The sequence below is a fragment of the Lissotriton vulgaris genome, chromosome 9 (genome assembly GCF_964263255.1).
Source record: "Lissotriton vulgaris chromosome 9, aLisVul1.2, whole genome shotgun sequence".
Classification (NCBI taxonomy): Eukaryota; Metazoa; Chordata; class Amphibia; order Caudata; family Salamandridae; genus Lissotriton; species Lissotriton vulgaris.
In genome coordinates, this window is record NC_141697.1 from 157,975,725 (window position 1) to 157,996,613 (window position 20,889).

Consider the following 20,889-nt stretch of genomic DNA (forward strand, 5'->3'; position numbering starts at 1 on the left):
TTTACCCTTTCGCAACCCTCACATTAGTGTCATGGAACAAGCGGGGACTCAAGAATACCCATACGGGTAAACAGGCGATTTAACATTTACAAAGACATCAGATAGATATTGCATTCTTACAGGAAACACATTTATCTCGGTGTATCCCAACAGCCTCTGCTAGGAACTGGGGCCCCCATTGTTTCTTTGCAAACTACAGTTCGTATGCCGGGGGGGTCTCTCTTCTAATACACAAGCGAATCCCATTTAACCCACTAGAAGTGAACAATGACAGGGAGAGAGAGGGAGTTTTTTTGAGCGATGAGGGTTTTTACTTTATATGTGGGCACTATGGTTGTGTTTTTAATGTTAAGAGGAGTTGATACACCATACAAAGTGAGTATTGGTGTTTTTGTCTCCTCTCCAGAGCTGTGCCTCCTTCTCCCTGAGCTGTTGCCAGGTGGGGTGAGGCTCTTCCTCCATACACTTCAGGTAAGGCTCATTGGAGTGTGTTTTTCACTATTTCGAGTGCATCTGATGGCAAATTATAGCCACATAGATTTTCCAAAGCAATTTAAACTAATTTAAATAATACATAAGCGAATCCCATTTAACCCACTAGAAGTGAACAACGACAGGGAGGGTCGATATCTAATGGTGAAGGGCCATTTGCTGGGACACACCATTCTGCTGGTTAATGTATACGCACCCAATATAGATGACCCTGACTTTTATCTAGACTTACTAACCCAAAAAGGTGTGCCTGGAAGGGGGAGGGGGGATCTGAATATATTACTTACCCATAGCCGGATACACCCTAGCCGAACTTAAAGAACGATACAGCTTAGAAGATGCCTGGCACCACTTACATCCCACGAAGGCAGCATATACACATTATTCTGCATATCACAACACATGGACAAGACAGGACTATTGGTTACTATCACCCAGTCTAATAAATTGCACAGTGTCCATGCAAGACTTACCATGCACCATATCAGATCACTCACCAGTGATGGTGAAGATGCGCATCCCGCGGGCGGGCGAGGTAGAACGAAAATGGCGGTTTCCTGACATGGCCCTCAGGGACAAAGTGTTCAAGTCCGAATTGGGTCAAGGAATAGTAGAATACTTCAAGCTAAATGAAGGTATTGTGAACTCATGGGCCACATTGTGGGAAGCCTTCAAGGCTTATATTAGATGGATCTGCATCTCCAAGCATGCTGGCATTCTTAAAGACCTCTCCCAGTTACAACAGCTACAGGAACTAGATGAAGCACAAGTGTTCCATCCTCAACCAACATACATACCACTGTGGGCCAAACTGATGACAGAATTTCATGAGGCAGCAGACCGGGAGGCACACTACCTGGGGAATAAAAAAAACTGCAAGAAGGTATGGGAAGGGCGAACGCCCGGTGCACACATTAGCACGCACACTGCAGCCCCCTAGAGGTCAGCTATACATATCGGCACTCCAGCGACCAGACGGTACAAGGGTATCAGACACGACCCACATACAAGACACTGCTTACTTATTACACAGACCTGTACACGACCAGTTCCCCTGGGGATGTCCCGGAATGCAACAGCTACCTAGACGAAATAGCCATGGTCTGGCTCAATAATGCGCATCGCCAGTTTCTTAGCGAACCCTTTACAAAAGAGGAAGTCATCCAAGAAATAGATGCTATGGACGGCGCCAAGGCACCAGGTCTCAACGGCTTCTCTGGCTATTTATACAAAGCACACAAGCATTAACTCGTCCTCCATCTCCTAGAACTACACCAGGTGGCAATTGAGAAAGGTGTCCTCCCACCCACCCTCCAGGAAGCCTCGATAATACTACTCCCCAAACCAGGAAAGGACCCCCTACTATGCGGGTCCTACCGCCCGTTTTCCCTATTGAATTTTGATAATAAAATATTCGCTAACATGTTAGCTACGAGGCTCTCCCTTATACTAGACCAGATTATTTCCCCAGCACAATCTGGGCTCGTCCCTCATAAATCCATGCTCTGAACAAAAGCACACTTTTTGCGTTCCTCCACAGAATCTCACCGACCATCCCCACTTCCATAGCGCTACAAGACGCTGAAAAAGCTTTTGACTCACTGGAATGGGCCTTTTTACAGTCCAAGCTTTGCAGAATGGGCATTCAAGGGACGTTCTCTTCCATCATCCATCTCTTATACACCAAACCCACTACCTACATTCGCTTAAATGGAACATTGACCAAAGCATTCCACCCCACACGTGGGACTAGACAGGATGTCTGCTGCCACCCTTGTTGTTTGTCATAGCACTGGACCTTCTAGTGCGTCACTTGCAGGGAACGCACATTCACAGAGGGCTACAATTGAAAATCGGCCCTCTGCTCATTATGCTGTATACGGACGACATTATTCTGTACATTAGGCAACCTTGAAACAATCTTGATCCCATACTCAGGGAGGTGGGTAGATCCGGTGCCCTGTCTGGCCTTCAGATAAACTTGGGCAAACCCGAGCTGTTCCCATTGACTCCATGCACTGGGGAAATAGACACAGAGTACTGCCTTGCAAGGTGCGAGTAATATGTGAAACATTTGGGGATACACATCCATAGAGATCCAAAGCAGATTCTGCGACTGAATTACGGGGCCGTGCTTGAAAAACTGACTAGTCAAGTAGAACGTTGGTTAAACTGCCAATAGCGATGGCAGGCAGAATTGCTACAATTAAAAAGGTTGTGTTCCCAAAATTCCCTCCTTCTTTGCAACACTTCGCACACCACTCTTACGCCTTGTATGGGGCAATAAACAGCCCAGGATCTGGTGGGACACGCTGATGCCGACATACGAACGGGGCGGGTTTGGGTAACGAATTTCCAAATGTACTACCTTGTGGCCCAGTGCAGCTTTGCAAGACACTGGTATCACCCGGATGTTAGAGTTTCGTACACTAAGCCCGAAGCGTACTGTTGTGTTCTTACTTTATTTGCTAGTGGAATGTATTAGGGAATGAAAATGTAGTTATTGTTCTAGGTTCGGGGGGTTCGGTTCTGAGAGCGGCAGTTGTACTGGGAGCTCTGAACCTGTAAGCTGTAACTTCTTTTGACTGCGTGCTTTTACCAATTAACCAGACTACCAGCCTGGTTTCAAGATACCCTTGTGTGGATCTCTTCATTTCAAGATATAACAAGAATTGGCGACGATCGGGATGGTTATCAGCACCATCAGCAGCTTTGATTTGTTCAGCTACGTGTATTGACAAGATGGAGTGTCGCGTTAAAAGAAGACCGAGACGGAGTCTCACATTAACAGAGGACTATTTGATTATTTGAATACTCGCTAGCAGGTCGTATGGAATTTTTTTTTAAATTGGGGACTGTGACTATTTAATTTAAATTTGGCTTTCCCCCTGTTTAAATCTCCAACGGCTTTACCAGCGCGAGTACAGAGCAAGAATTCTACATACCTCGCTCGCTCATCGAATCTTCGCTCCGGCATTTCTCTTTTTGTCATCATATAACCAGGTCATTACGTCTTTGACGCCCAGGGTCACGCACATGTGACCTGACGTGCGGCCATCTTGGAAAAGGCATATTCAACTTCAGCGCGGTGACGCGCACACCACTTCAGGAAAGTGTCTGATTTAAACATTACTTTTCTCGTAAGCGCGGTGACGCGCACACCTCGTATGTGCTTATTGATTATTTAGATATTCTTGCATCATTTTCGCACATCCTTCGGTGATGTGCACACCATTCTAATTGTTCTAGACTCTAATTAATGTCATTTTAAAGCTGATATTGTTACCTTTTTGTCACATAAATATGCAAAATATTACTTGTCCACCTCATTTTCTACCAGAGCCAGGTGTTGTCAAAACAAAGTGGAAACAATGGTTTAAGGGTTTTGCAAGCTATATTATAGCTTTAGATGGAGCTAAATTTGAACCAGTAAGGAAGTTAACTCTTTAGTACAACAATTTAGGAGCTGAAGGTCAACAAATTTTTGACCATTTACCTATAGTATCTGCTCCAAGTGATTCTGAATGGGATGTTTATAAGGAAGCAGTTTCAAGGCTTTCAAATTATTTTAAAGATGATACCAGTGTTGTTGTAGAAAGGCACAAATTTTACACTAGGAAGCAATTTGATTTTGAGACTATTGATACATTTTTAACAGAATTAAGAGTTTTAATAGCTACATGTGAATTTGATGGTAATATTGATTCTTACTTAAGGGATCAATTAGTAGTAAATTGCTACAGTAAAGAGGTTCAGAAAAGGCTTCTTTGTTGTAGGAACCCCTCTTTGGATGAAACTCTAGAGTTGGCTAGAGGAATTGAAAGGTCTGCTGTTGCACAGAAAGAGTTAAATAAAAATAGAGTTGAAACGCCTGTTGAACATGTTCATGCTTTAGGTACCAAACCAAAATTTCAAAGTCACAAGACTCAAGAGGTCAAGAAGCAGTACGCTTGTTTTAGATGTGGTTCTTCTACGCATTTGGCTAATGCTAGGAATTGTCCAGCTCTGGGGAAGTTATGCACTAATCGCAACAAGGTTGGACATTTTTCACGTATGTGTAAAGTTCCTCGTAAGGTATCTACTATTGAAAACGTGGAAAAATTTTCGGAAGCAAATGTGCGGGTAATTATAACTAAGGGTAAAATTGTCCTTGCTATTGATTCAGATTTCGATGATGGTGGTCCATTATGTGATGTCACCATTGGTGAGATTAAGTTACAGGTGACTGTCGACTCAGGTTCACCGGTGACTTTCATCACCGATGGATTATATCACAAAAATTGGCACCATGTTCAACTCGAAGAACCTGACATTAGAACTATTGCGTTTGGGGGACACACCATTGATATGATTGGCTATTTCACTAGTGACATTAAATTTGAGGATAGACAGATCTTTACTAAAATTTATGTGGCTAAGAAAGGGTACAATATTTTAGGATGGAGGGACCAAGGGAAATTTGGCATGGTTTTACGGCCAGGGACTTCTTGTCCAATGTCTCTTGTTGACATTCCTATTCTTGAAGCTAATTTACAACAGCTTTTATTGAATCATCACAAACATTTTGAAGAAAGACTGGGTTTGGTACATAATTTTGAACACAAAATTATTTTGAAAAAGAATGCATCACCAGTAATACATAAAGTAAGGAATGTTCCTTTATCCATAAGAGACAATTTGAAACAACACTTGGAAAATTTGTGCAGGGAGAATGTGATTGAGCCTATCAATTCTTCTAAATGGATTTCGCCAATGGTCGTAGCCAGGAAAAAAGATACAGGTGACATCAGGCTGTGCATCGATCTGAGATCGCTTAACAAGAACATTTCGATTGACTGTTTTCCTTTTCCAAAAATTCAGGAGATGCTGTCTCATTTAGGTGGTGCTAAAGTCTTTTCCTGCATAGACTTGAGATCAGCTTACCATCAAGTGGCACTCAATAAAGACTCTCGCCCACTGACAGCTTTTAACACACCATTTGGTGCTTTTCAATTTTTAAGGATGCCTTTCGGCCTGGCCTCGGCCGCTTCAGTTTTTCAAAAATTAATGTATGAATTATTTGGTAATTTTCTAACGGTACTGAAGAACATTTGAACATTTTAAGTGATGTTTTAGATGTGCTTGAGGCTCAAGGTTTCACTGTAAAAAAAGAAAAATGTAAGTTTTTTCTCAACAGCATTGATTATTTAGGGCATTATATTTCAAACTCGGGTATTAAACCAAATTCTGACCTAGTCAAAGCTATTGTTGATAGTCCTGCACCTGTTAACAGAGACCAACTCAGGTCTTTTCTGGGTTTATGTGAATACTATTTGCGCTTCATTTATAGCTTTTCACTCCAAACTGAGCCGTTGAGAAAATTGCTTAGAAAAGGTGAGCTTTTCACAGGGGAAGATGGTCAATCTCTTGCCTTTTCAAATTTAAAAGATCTTATTTTAAAAGCTCCGGCCTTACATTCCTTCAGGGAGGATGTCCAGTTATAGTTACTGTGGATGCTAGTGGGGTAGGCTTGGGGGCCGTTCTCACACAATTGGTGGAAGGCACTGAACATACTATAGCCTTTGCTTCTAGGTCACTTTCACCAACTGAAAGGAAAAACAGTACAATAGAAAGAGAGGTTTTAGCCTGCGTCTGGGCTTCTAAACATTTTGAGACATTTTTATGGGGAAGAAAGTTTCTTTTGGTCACTGATCATAAACCTCTGGTATTTTTATTATCCAAAAGTGATCATGATAAAGTGAGTCCCAGACTTGTTAGGTTGTTATCTAAGATGTTTGAGTTTAATTTTTCCATCAGACACATTTCTGGAGGCAAGAATACTCGAGCTGACTATCTCTCCAGATGTCCTTTAATTGGTGAAAATAGTGAGCCTATAATTGATGAGACTGAGTGTATGATAGGTTTGGTGGATGGTTTAGTTGTTTTAGAGAAGGTCATTACTTGTTCTGAATGTGATAAATTTTCTCAAGAAGATAATTTACAATCATCCATTAAGGAATACATAACTAAAGGCTGGCCTGAGGAAAGGAATTTGATTGATGTGTTGAAAGTTTATTCCAAAATTAAGGACGAACTCACCATTGAAGGCGATATTGTTCTAAGGGGCAGATTATTGGTTCCTCCTAATAAGCTTAGATTGAAGCTCATTAATTTTGCTCACCAGGGTCATCTTGATATGACTGGAACGGAAAAACGTCTTGGGTTATTGTATTGGTGGCCTGGAATGGATGTGGAGGTGGAAAATTTTGTTGGTCGTTGTGCAAGCTGTTCAATGTCTGACAAATCTTTGAAGGTGCGGAATACACCTCTTCATCCTGTCATTTTTTCTAATGGTCCTTGGCAGAAACTAGGCATAGACTTCATCGGTCCCATGTGAAATCTTCTTCCCAATTTCAGGTATACTTTAGTGGTGGTTGATTATTTCTCAAAGTGGGTTGAATGCAAGTTTATTTCGGAACCTTCCACAGCTATCGTGGTACAATTGCTTCGTGATCTTTTCAGGCGTGAAGGTATACCCAAAACATTGGTCTCCGACAACGGGGTTCAATTTAAATCTCACTGTATTCAAACATTTTTACAGAATATGGGTGTCAAACATTTAACTGTAGCCATTTATAGTCCTCAGAGAAATGGCATGGTAGAGAGGGTCAACCAGATGATTAAGGAGACTATTCAACAAGCTGTTTTACAGGGTGATATAATTCAGTAAGCAGTTCAAGAAAAAATAATGGATTTATCACAATTCTCCTCATTCCGTTACAGGTGTTACACCTTTTATGTTACTCAAGGGACGTTATGGTTCTTCTAATCTTAGTCCCATTTGGGTCCTTGAACATACTGATGCAGTTAATGACACTCCTGATTTCAATCAGGTACGGTCTTCTGTTGAAAATGCACAAAGGAAAATGAAATTATACTATGATTCTAGGAAAAAAGTAAAGGAAATTGTATTTTCTGTGGGAGATTTAGTCAAGATTAAGAGACCAGCAGGGAAAAAACACACATTGTTAAGGTCTCGAAATATTCAGTTTTAGTTGAGAATGGTAAGTGGTGGAGCAAAGGAAATGTGATTTTAATGAAAAACAAGGATTCTTTTAGTTCAATTCATAAAAATTCAATGAATCAGGGATGTTCCACAAATGTATACATGTCTATACCTAATCAATCTTTGACTGCTCTTCATAGCAATGGTAATGATGTTTCTTTAACATGTAAGAACAATGCATCTTCTGAGGTTCCATCACCTGTGGAAGGAGGAAGTGGTTCTGATATTTCTGATAATTCTGTTGGGATTAGTTCCAGTGTCAATACTTCTATTGTGCCCAGAACAAGTAGTAGAATTTCTCGTACTCCTCATTATCTTAAAGATTACGTTTTAACAGTAATTATGTTATTTATTTTTCTGTTTCACCTTTTGTAGTTTTTCTTTTGTTTGTTTGTTTGTTTTGTCTGAGAGGGAAGATGTGTTGTGTTCTTACTTTACTTGCTAGTGGAATGTATTAGGGAATGAGAATGTAGTTATTGTTCTAGGTTCGGGTGGTTCGGTTCTGAGAGTGGCAGTTGTACTGGGAGCTCTGAACCTGTAAGCTGTAACTTATTTTGGCTGCGTGCTTTTACCAATTAACCAGACTACCAGTCTGGTTTAAAGATACCCTTGTGTGGATCTCTTCATTTCAAGATATAACACGTACCTCACACACCCGACTCCATTAGCTGCAATTCTGCTAGAGGGTTTAAAACGTGACCCACAGGATATTCAATTTGTCTCCACAACTAGTTGAACATGGAAGAAACTTGCCAGATGCACAGGCGGGCACCTACTCTATTCACCAGCCCTCCCAGTGGGGGGCAATGCATGGCTGCCCATTACACAAGAAGAAATAGTCAAGCGCACAATCAATACATTTTCCCTCGATACAAGGAAGACCTGTTTCCCCAGGGACACGTGTTCTCCCGGACAGAAAAAGTTCGGTTACACTGTGCAACACTGATGGACCACTTTGTGCTACACAGACTTCAGAGTGCTCTCTGTGCACAAATCCCCAGTACCCACTCAACCCACCAGAATTCAGCCCCCTGACTCTGCTTATCAAAGACTCGGTAGGGGAGCACCTAATGTCCAAATTATACAAGACCTGGATTATATTACTCTCCACCGAAGACACCGGAATAAGGAGGGGGTTGGGGGGTGGCAGCAGGATTAAGCGCACACAATATCAGACTTCTATTTGCATTATTGCTGTGCACAAACACGTAAACGTTCTACGAAACATCGCCACAAGCTGTTGCATTTAAAAATGTTATGGCGCGCCTACATTGCCCCCACAAAGTACATCATATGGATGCCTCTAGCTCACACTCATGCCCTAAATGTCTTGCCCCCGCAAGCAGACTTTTTGAACTTGACCTGGACGTGCATAAAACTGGCCAAATACTGGGGTGCTGTATATACTGAGCTATCCCGCATGTTACACAATACACTTATACCCAACCCATTACAGACGTTACTTGGGTTTGTGCACAATATCCCAAAATCAGTGCGCAGATACGTAGCAATTGCTCTGATGCTAGCTAAAAAAGAAATAGCTCTACACTGAGTTAACAAACGCCCACTGAAACTTAAGAGCTGGTTCGGCAGCTAAATCTTCTGCAGCACCAACAGCGATATATACACTCAATTACAACCACCCACCTCACGTCAGCGGAAAATGTTGGCAGCCACTCCAAGCATACCTCCTTGAAACACAAGCAGCCTCAGACCACACCGCCAAATCCACTGCTCAATATGACACATAGATAACGCCTATGGCCTAATTGGGACGCACACTTACGCTTTACGATATTGTCCACCAAACACAGTAACACTGGTTGTGCAAGGGGTAAAATCAGAACTATTGAATGCTGCTTTGGAAAGGTTATTAACACAGTACGAAATGTAACACATCATGGAAAAGATATGTATGTCATAATCCTACAATTCCGTTATCGGAGTAAAAATAAAGTTTAAAAATAAGCTACTTACAGTGAGGCAGGGCTAACAATAGAGCCAACTACAATTGTAATGTTTTAATGACTACACTATTGATTAAATAATACACAGTCATTATACTCACAGAATGACAAAGCTATTCTCACCAAGGCAGTGTTAACGATTGGGTCGTTAGAATGTTCAGATTTGCAATGCTTTTCACAAAAATTAACCAATGAGCAATGGCTAAGCGCCGAGATGCCTAAAATGCCTCCTGTGCAATGTACGACCATCAACGGGTCCTGATTGCACTTTGAATGTTCCAGTTTTGCTTTAGCTTTCCTGAAGAAGTTACCAATTAAACAATAGGCCCTGCATAGGCTGATATAATGATGTTTTCTCCACCAAGTATGGAAAATATTTCATGGGTCCCTGTGATGTATGGAATTTTATACCACGGCATTCTGTGCAATAAAAGCACCCAAACATGCAAAGAATACCTTCGTATAAACATGTCTATACCCACACCTCATTAGGGCGTTAAGCTCTAAAACGTTTTAACTCAAGTTATTTCTCCAAGCTAATCCTGAATTCTTCAGCTGATCTTGCATCCACCCTGAAATGTATTGAAAATAGTCTTGAGAAAAAGCTTTTAGCATCACTCCAGATAGACAACTCCTCATTAAAACGTTCACTGGTAGCCAAAGCTTCTCCTAAACAGCCCTCATATTTTAACGTGTAGTCCATGCAATCTTGACGCCAAGACATCAACTGTCTTGGCTCTAACAGGGAGCACATCATTTTTACAAAAATGTCTTATTCTAATGTAATCATGACCAAATTATTTCTAGCAAAAAGTGAAAAGGAAGATACTAGAGTGCAGAATCTATCACCTAAGATAGTTCATACAGCTCACAGGACTTTAATATTTTTTGAGTTTGGTCTATATCAAAGACAGGCGAAAAGACTGTGGTTAAGCCACAACGGTTTCCCAAGACACTAAGTAGCAGCATTCCCATTAATTATCAAAACATACAAAGAATATTTCTTTGATAATCTGAGATAATCTCAAACCTTAGAAAAGTGCAAAGGCATTACCTGTTTTTTTCCTTTAAGTAATTATCAACAATGAGTTTCCAGTCTTCAGGAAAACCAGATGCAAACATCTTAATAAATTTAGAAGGAAAACCTGATATAAACAGAAAACAATAGAATTACTATTTGTAAAGTGCCAGAACATTGTTTGTAATTGTCATGCAGAAGTGTGAGTATTGCAAAATCACATAACTTAATGGAACACAGCTGTGAAAAATACCAACAGAATTAGAAACATGATCTAAGCCATTCCGCTATGCTAACTAGCTTATGGGCTCATCCGGACCTGGGTGCAAAGTACGAAATCAGATGCAAGGCGTTTCTGCACTAGTATTTGCAACTGCAAGCAAAGTCTTAACAATTAAATCAATTGAGCACAAAAACGTTCTGTAATATTGCACGGCTCTGGAGAACGTGCTGCTGCCTAACCCTAGATGGATTTTTATAAGTGACCAATTTTCTCTCAGACAAACATAAAAGCCTACTGAGGATTTTTCATCTAGAATGGTATGAAAGAAAACACAATTTTTAAGAACACCTAATGAAAGGTCTTCAAAAACATATTTACACACACACATATACATGTTTGAGTGCCTTTATTGCACAGAATGCAGTGAAAAAGACTTATTTCCCAAGTGCCTATAAAATATGGAAATTATTTCAAGTGCCTTTGCAAAATATGCATTATTTTCATTATGGGGTATGTTCTCCTGTAGTGTTATTTTGATTCAAGCTATAAACAGCATTTTTTGGTGAGTGCTCCCAACTATGCAGCAACGTTTGTGGCAAGTACAGTAAATGAACACTAATGCAGCAAACACCACAGCTACTGAACTGCATAATTTCATTGGACATCACCGCTATTTTAGCATACTTTACTCATGGGAGTCCCACGGTAAAATAGTCAAGCAGTGCTTTAAAAGCTTCATAAGCTATAATGGCCCAAGGCCATCTAAACAGTAGCCTATATATATGTCCTTTTGAGAAATAGGACTAAATGTTGGAATCCAGCCAATCAACTGTTAGCACCCTCTAGAACACTCCCAGCAGAAGCAAGTTCTCTTCAGATTTTCTAAGCACAAGTGGTAAGTAAGAATACAGAACTAAAAGAACTGCCTTTACGGGGAGGAGGGTGGGTTGCATGAGAATTGCGATTCTCCTATTAACATGACTAGAGAATCTGGATATTATAATTGACCACACCACAAGTAAGTTGATGTACTTTATTGAGGTATGAATCAAACGACATCCAAAGCCCTGCCAGTCAGGTACTGATCAGGAGTGTGACTTGGAATGTTGACAGTACCAAGGGTCAGCCCAACGGGGGCAGAAAGGGAGGGGGGAACAGAATGTACCAACATTACATTACATTTAGGAAATTACAACACATCTCCTACCCCATAACAGAACAGCACACAAACAGGTACTCCCCACATGATGTAGTCTTTCAGCCTCTCAGGAAACTAGAACATCCCAAGTGGACTGATCTGGGGAGCATGACCTTTACTTTGTCTCCAACTTCCCACGCCCTGCCCAGTTAGCCCGGGTCTACGTAGTACATATTTACATCTTATCCTGATATTTCCTTATTCTTCCTGCAATCGGTCCTTTATCATTCATTTCCTCCTCCTTCCCCATCAGCCATAAAGGACTCATCTTAGTGCCTGGTTCTTTTCCTTTTTTGATTTAAACGGAGATAACCCCGTCACACTGAGTGGCATGACCGGGTACAACCAACTCGTTTCTTCTAGGGCTTTTCCCACAATAGCCCCACTGCTGCTATTCAACTGTATACTCTCTTTGATCAACCCATTCACTCTAGGACAGTACAATGCTGTTCTATGTAAGAACTCACTCATTTGTGACGGAACAATCTGGGTCCCGTTGTCCATCACCAATGTTTGAGGAACTCCTTAATTCCTGAACATTTCTTGCAAGGACACTATTTCCGAGCTAGTACTCACATTTTCTACAATTTTTATCACCACTCCCCTGGAGTGATAGTCAACCTGGGAGATGATGAATCTGCCTTCCCATCCTTTTACCTCCCGGGGTCCCACAATGTCCATTGCTAATTTCTCCCCTGGTGTATTTGGTACTTCAACTGCCGCTACAGGATCTTCCCTGCTTAATTTAGTCTTATCATTCTTAGCACAACTACTGCACTGTCTAATGTATCTCTCTACCATGGTGTCCACTCTTGGCCACCAGTGAAGAATTTTGACTTTGTTTTCCGTTACACTGCAACCCAAATGACCCTCATGAATCACACTTACAATACTTTCTCTCATGTTCTCCAGTGCCATCAGTTTCCTCCCTCTGTACAGGTTCCTTCCTTGGACGACTAAATTGTGTCTGACCTCCCAAAACTCCTTCCCCTGTTCTCCTAGTCCTCCACTTTTCTCGGGCCAACCTCTGGCCACTGGTGCTTCCAGTTTGGGTATGACTTCCTCTTCCTCCTTAGCCCGGAGGTGTCTAACTGCCCAATGGTACGCCAAAACCTCTCTCTCCCCTTCAGAATACCGTGATTCAGCTTCAATGAGGGACCTTGAAGCAAGGACAATTATCTTTTCTTCCCCTTCTACACCTTTGCTAAGGGTGACCCCTATTTCTTTAGTACCTGCATCCGTAATTATTACAGTGTCCCTTCCTGTGTCCAACTGTCCAAGAAAAGGTGCCTTCATTATCATGCACTTCATCTCATCACAGCATAGTCTTATTTTGTTAGTGCTCCCTTTCGCTATTGTTTCTATGGGCGCGACCCATTCAGAGTTCTCCGCCGGCTCTATCCCCTCCTGCCTTAAATATTTTCCTATTTCCTCTTTAGGAGGTTCCCTCGCTAAAAATAGATTCTCAGTGGGAACTTCTTTTAGCTCTTCTACCACTTCTACGCCACACACTCTTCTTCTTACTAGCATAACTGGCTCTCTTCAGCTGTGGGGTCTAGTTTCATCCTTAGTTCTTTTTGATGTGCCCATCCAAGTAAGTTTGGCCCCACTGTTGCTTCATAGACCTTACCTACAGTGCTTCTTTCCTTAAAAGATAATCTACTAGTGATCATTCCTTCCAAGGGTATTTTCTCTCTGTTGTAACCAACCGGGCATGCATCAGGTGTTTCCAACATTACACCTCTTTTCTGCGATTTTTCCTTGTATGTCTTCACATTGATAAAAGTAAATTGCAAACAAGAATCTGCATATACTTCTATCACATTACCATTAAGATCAATCACACATTTAGGTAATGTTACCCCTCTGACAAAGTTTCCATGTTTGTTGTCTATGCATAACACATAACCCTCTTCACTTACATCACTGTTGCTTACTAAATTCACAGATTTTTTTGAAATATCTTTGCATGCTCTTTCAAAATGCCCTTTTCGGTTACATTTCCTGCAAGTCGCTGTTCTTGCCAAGCATCTGATGCTGTTCGCTAAATGTCCTGTATTACCGCACCTAAAACATTTCAGTCTGTTTCCCTCATTGTATCTCTCTTTGTTTTGTTCCTTATAAAATTCTTTTCCCTTTGTATTCTTTACAGCATGAAGTTCTCTGTTGTCCTTCTTACTGTCACCAATTTCATTTACCTTGCTCCCCTCATGTATATTCATTTCTTTCACACATTCTGCTGTGTGTTCCACACTCTTGGTTATATCTATAGCATTTCTCAAATCTGGAATACCTACCAACAACTTCTCCTGGATTTTCTTATTGTTGGTGCATCTCACCAACTGATCTCTTATAAGTGATTCTGTTAAATCATTAAATTCACATGTGTTTGCCAACCCTCTCAGGCATGCTATGTAGTTCTCTACCTTCTCGCTTTTTCCTTGTACACTTCCATAAAACTTGTGTCTTTCTAACACCACATTTATCTTATCAGCATATTGCAACTCTAGTTTCTTCAAGCTTTGATCATAGATATCAATGTCACCTCCTTCTCCTACAACCCCTTCCAGATCTGGTAGGCTGTCAAAAACTTTCCTTCCCTCAGTTCCTAGATTTATCAGGAGTATATTCTGCCTCCTTATAGCTGGAAACCCACTTGCACCTATTGCAACCAGATAGGATTCAAAAGCCTTTATCCAATCTTTCCATGGCAGCACTGGCTCCCCTTCCTCTGTTAGGAAGGGTGGCGGTTGGTTCATGCTAGCTGCCGCCATATCTATGGTGACTAGCGGGGTGGGAACTCTCACTTCCTAAACGTACTACTAACACACCAGTGCACTACCTAATTGTTTATATTAACGCAGTACTCTTTACCAGATTCTTCCTCAGCGTAATGCCTATACCCTTATTTGTGCTAAGTCTACACTACACTTGCTTACCTACTGTTTCACTAACTTCCCATGAAACATCCACAATATTATGAGTTACGTCTCAAATTCACTACGTTACTTCTTCACTTTCCTTTGTCTACCTGTTACCTACATTTACAATTGCCTTTCACCACGTTTACTTGTAAAATCCTTTAACATCTGCTATGTGTTAAATTATTTCTTGTCACAACTTTTCTATGGTGCTCCCCATACATTCTGGGTGACCCCAAGATTTAAGTTCCTTTGTTCTTCAACAAGTTCTTCTTTTTTCTTTTCCTCACTTGTGAATCTGCCAACAAGTTCCACACAGCCGCTTGAAGAATCAGCCGCTGACTGAAATTTTAGCTTCCTCAACGCCTCTCTCACTCTCACCAGACTGCACCACCGCCGCCTCACGCGTCCTTAGTCTCCTCAGCTCCCTCACAGAACTCCGCTGCACACAGGGTTAAGTCAGTTTGAACCCACTGTCCTAAAAAAGGGGGGTCGACATGTTTCAGCTAAAGAGTCCTTATCGACTCAGCATTCCTCAGGACCAATAATATTTTTTCTCACCTTGCGGGAGGCACACACTAAGGAACCTACTCACACTTGGTGGATAATTGTTCGTTAATACGCGTTTACCAACTTGGAATCGCTGCACGCCCTCTAATCTCTGAGGGAAATGGAATTCAGTTTATTTTTCGTTCCACCTTCAGGATTCGATTTATCCTGTAGCCCAACTTCCTGAGCACGTGGTGGGGGAAAAACTCTTCACGCCAGCCTTGAATTACTGGCGACTCCCCGCTTATCCACCTACACTGTTTCTCTTCCACGGCCCGTATATGAAGAGTTTTTCCCCCACCACGTGCTCAGGAAGTTGGGCTACAGGATAAATTGAATCCTGAAGGTGGAAGTTTTTCTCCTTCCATGCGCTAAGGAAGATGGTTGAAAAATAAACCAAATTCCATTTCCATCAGATTATTAGAGGGCGTGCAGCGATTCCAAGTTGGTAAACACGTATCAACGAACAATTTTCCACCAAGTGTGAGTAGGTTCCTTAGTGTGTGCCTCCCGCAAGGTGAGAAAAAATATTATTGGTCCTGAGGAATGCTGAGTCGATAAGGACTCTTTAGCTGAAACATGTCGGCCCCCCTTTTTTAGGACAGTGGGTTCAAACTGACTTAACCCTTATGTGTCCGATTCTTTCACTTTGTTTTTAATTGAGTTCGAATCATCCCTCTATTAAAAGTGTTGGCAAGGGGAATGGTCTATACTCATTTTAACTTGCACCTTTATGTCATACTTTTGCACTGACTAAAAACTGGAACCCGATGAAGACAAATGGCTACCGACCATGTGTGGGTGCCTGAGGGTTCCTTTTTCCTCACTAGGAATTCACTACCTTTATTCCAAATTGACACAGTCTTCGTTTGCTGATTATACGAATACCACTTACTCTTAGATATGAGATGACACACCTCATGACCTTGGTGAAGCACCAGGGGCCGTGGAGAGTTCGAACGGGAGTGTCTGTGAAATTGGTATAGTGTTTTTTCCAGGCAAATTGGAGGAAGGGTTGGTGTATTTCGGCCATAGGAATAGTGAAGTAGGCATCCTTTAGGTCTAGTTTGACTAGCCAGTCTCCCTCTAGAAGTAAGACTCTCAAAAGATGGATGCCCTCCATCTTCAAGTGTTTGTAAACCAAATACTTGTTTAGATCTCTTACGTTTATCACAGGTCTGTAACCCTTGTCCTTTTTTTCCACCAGAAAGAGAGTGCTTATGAATCTTAATGCTTCGAGGGGAATCTCTATTATCGCTCCTTTCTGAAGCATGGAGGAGATCTCTTCCTCTACAATTTTCTGTTGATCTAAGGAGAGAGGAAGGTCTCTAGGGAAGGAGGTCTGATTGGGTGTATGAGTAAAGTCTATCATTAAATCCTTTACAGTGTTTAAGACCCAAGGGTCTTTTGTAATCAACTTCCAGTTGTGTGAAAGTGCTCAAGTCTGCCGCCCACTTTTAAGGCGGTAAAGGTGGATACATACTTCCTCAGAGATTTGATGAGGTCTTCGCCAAAGAGCAACCCTTTGGGGCTCTGTGAGGGTTCTTTATCTGCATATCGCTTAATTTTGGGTTTATTTTGGTTAGGGTGATTCTACGTCTCTCTGCATTCATGCTTGCGTTGCCCAGAAGGATGACTGCCCTCTGGCTCCATCCCCTGATTAGGTCGTATTGGGGGGAGTGCCGTTGATGTGGCTGTCTTCGGCGGAGTCCAGAATTCTGGCTAGTGGACCCAGTACGCAGAGGAGAAGATCTTGGCACCCTTTGAGGGATCTTTCCATCCCTTTTCTTGGGTCATGCCCAAGTTTGAAAAGGAACTTTATTAGTTCCGGGTCCAGATTAGGGGTATAGCAAGTCTTGTCTTAATTAGAGGGTCTGAAGCATTCAGCTCTAAGAATTTTACGGGTTTTTCTTTCCAAGAGGTTTCTTACTCATTTTTTTTTATAAACTTCACAACGTGTTATTGAGGGGACCACTTTGAACTTCTTGGATGTTTAAGATTTAATGGGGAGAACATTTCCTCTCCCAAGGGGTTAAAGATAATATCCTTACAGGATGATGGGAGTTCCTCTCCCAAGTTGTTGAATTCTTGGTCATCATCATTAAGGTTGAGGATATACTCATCAGGCAAATCTGAAGAGTCATTAGATTCGTCATCTCCCATGTTGTAAAGAGCTTTGTGATATTTTGTGCCGCCAAGGATATCCAGATGAGTTGTGCTGCTAGGGACACCTTGGTAGTTTGAGGTGCGGGGACCTCCATTATTTGTTGAGGTGCTAAGACCTTCCATATTGTGCTTTTCAATGTTTTCTTTTTCCTTAGTCTTTTGCCCTTGATCCTGAGGCACCTTGAGAATAGGGACATGTGAACTCTGTAAATTCGTCCTCTTCTGGGAGTGATCTTTTAGAGGCCATTATCTGACTTAAGGTCTCCATCAGCCATGACTTTATTTCGATGTGGTGCATTTTCTTTAGGGCTTCGTTGTCTAAGTTAGGGGTACGAGCAGAAGCCTCATTGGAGTCGGAATCAGACATAGTGTATGAAAAGTTAACTGATATAAAGAGTTAACTTAAAATAATATATGGCCTTTAGTGAAGGAGGCAAGATTTATATAAAGGGGTGCCAATAGACTATACCCGCATTGATATATTAGTTGAAAAAGGATACCAAACGCTTTTTCCACCCTATTTCTTTTTAAAAAAAAAAAATTTTTTTGTAAAATTTTTATTTTGCATAGAACAAAAGGAAACACAGGAAAGGAGCACTGAGGTGCCGCACATTTCCCCACGCAGGGGGAGCAATTCAAATCAAAACGATGGCATTGTCACACCCGCAGAGACAAGTCTAGTCCGGTCACACTGGATACCAGCAGGGAGTAGGAAATCATTAGTTCAAGCAATCAACCATCGGCGCTATACAGTGTAGATAAATTAAGGTCCAAAGTAAGCAGGCCCACGATCCCGTGTGGCCAAGTCAGATGTGCCTACTGACATTGTCGTGCACCTCAGTAGCCCAAAAGAAAAAAATAGGGGAGATAAATAAGGAAAATACAACTCCCATTCCCCCCCCCCCCCCCCCCCCCCCCCCCCCCCCCATGACGGTGACACACGCATACCACACTCATTCCTAGAGCCGCACTAAACTTGGAAGAGGTGTAGAGATCTCAAAGATGCTGGGCACACAGCCGATGGCAAGCCCTTAGATAGAAAGGCAACCAAGGGTCCCCATATGAGCGTGAAATTCTTATAATTACCGAGGAAGATGTCTGCCATTCTTTCCAAGCTCAAGAGCTTCCACAGTCGAGCGTGCCACAGAGAGATTGCTGGTGCCTCCTTCCGCTTCCATGCCGCCGCTAACGTGAGTTTGGCCGCCCCCAGGCAAAGCCACAGAATCTTTTTGTCAGCTCGCGTTTGATGTTCAAGGCCAGGATCTCGCAGGCCCAACAGTACAGAAGCTATAGAATCCTCTATAGGATATTGGAGGATATCCTTGATATGTGAGAGGATTTCCTCCCAATAGGGCCGGATCACTGGGCAGTCCCACCAGATATGGCGGAAGTCCCCTAGGAGTCCACATCCTCTCCAGCATTTATCAGAAGTCGCTGGGTAAATGCGGTGTAGCCTGGTCGGGCATAGGTACCATTGCGTGAGAGTCTTTAGATGTGCCTCCCTCAGATGGAGCGAGTGATTAAATTGGGTCATATCCCGCCAAAGCGCCGACCATTCATTATCGGTGACGTCCCTTCCCACCATCTCCTCCCATTGTTCCATATAGCGTGGCCTAGGCGACATTTCAGATTTAAGCAACAATTGATAGAGGAAGGAGATAACGCCCTTCATGGCAGATGTCCGCAGCAAAAAAGCTTCGAACAGCGTGGGGGGTCTCGTGGCTGCCTCCAGCGTCCCCGGCGATGTGGCCCAGTGCAACAACTGTGCGTGCCGATACCGATCGGATTGCGGTACCTGGTAGTCCCGCACACAGTTAGCGAAAGTTAGGGGGTCTGGTCCATGAAACAGGTGGGTCAATGCCCTACAGCCGCCCTCCCTCCAGGCGTCAAAGGCCCCCTCTCTAAGCGCTGGTGGAAAGGCCGGATTGAAATGCAAGGGTGTAAACGGAGAGGGGAATGTCGTCCACCGCTCATCAGCGGCCAAGGTATCCCAGACCTTCAGTGTGGTGCCCGTGGGGGTACTGATATAAGCGTTCAAGGGACGGTCCCTCTTCGGCTTCCAGGCCAGGTCCCATATCGACCAGCCAGCCACACTCCGGTCCATGTGCAGCCAGTATTTTTCTGATAGTTGCTGCGACCATTCCACCAGAACCCTCAGTTGGGCTGCCTTGTAGTAAAGTTGCAGGTCCGGAAGACCTACTCCGCCCTCCATTCTAGGCCGGCGTAATACTGCAAAGGATAGGCGAGCTCGGCCCCCCTGCCAAATAAATCGCAGTATCTGCGTCTTAAGTTGCCGAAAGTAATTGCTGTCTAGCGGAATGGGTAAGGCCTGGAATAAATACAGATATTTAGGGAGAAGGACCATCTTAATTGCGTGTATTCTGCCCAACCATGACAGGAATTTAGGTTTCCATCTCTCCAATTCAGCTCGGGTCTTCGCTAGGAGGGGTAGGAAGTTGGCCGAGAACAATTTGCCCACTGTCGGGGTCAAGTGGACTCCCAGGTAAACAATTGACCCGGTGGCCCAGGCTAGAGGTGTCAGCGTCCGTATGTGGTCCACTTCCGCCTGCGAGAGAGTCAGATTCAGAATGTATGATTTGCTATAATTCACCTTGAATCCCGCCACTCCTTCATATTCTAGCAGGAGCTCCCTAACGCAGGGCAAAGAATGTTCCGGGTCCGCTACCGAAAACAAGATGTCGTCCGCGAATAGCGTGACCTTATGTTGCTCTCCTGTAAACGGTAGGCCTCGCACCCCCTCATGTTCTCTCACCGCCATCGCTAAAGGTTCAATGATGAGCGCGAACAGCAAGGGAGAGAGGGGGCAGCCCTGTCTGGTGCCCCTCGAGTGCGGGAAGAAGGCCGACATCTGGCCATTCACCACCACTCTCGACCTGGGACTGCAAAAATTTGCCCTCACCATAGCGATAAATTTTTCCGAGAATCCAAAAGCCGACAGCGTGTTAAACAGGAAGCCCCAGTCTACCCGGTCAAAGGCTTTTTCCGCGTCCAGACCCACAAGCACCGCCGGGATGCGGAACCTGTCCGCTTTTTCAATTAAGTGAACCACTCTGCGAGTGTTATCGTGGGTCTGGCGTCCTTTGATAAAACCGGATTGATCAGGGTGTATGATCGCCGGCATCAAATCCTGTAATCGGCACGCCAGGATCGCTGAGTACAATTTAGCGTCAATGTTGAGTAGTGCTATGGGACGAAAAGACGCACAGTGCGCGAGATCCTTCCCCGGCTTCGGCAGGACCGTGATCACCGCCTCCGCCAGAGACCCTGCAGAAGACCCGGACATTGCCAT

At 43.0% G+C, this 20,889-nt stretch overlaps 1 protein-coding gene across 4 annotated transcripts in view; it reads right to left on the reverse strand.

The window, feature by feature from the left end:
* Nucleotides 1-20,889, reverse strand: part of MIS18BP1 (MIS18 binding protein 1) — a 679,433-nt gene that overhangs the window by 523,915 nt on the left and 134,629 nt on the right. For all 4 annotated transcript variants that reach the window (XM_086937270.1, XM_086937268.1, XM_086937269.1 and 1 more), the window contains exon 7: nt 10,559-10,649. In XM_086937270.1, the coding sequence (XP_086793396.1) occupies nt 10,559-10,649 (91 nt within the window). The remainder of the gene's footprint in view (nt 1-10,558; nt 10,650-20,889) is intronic.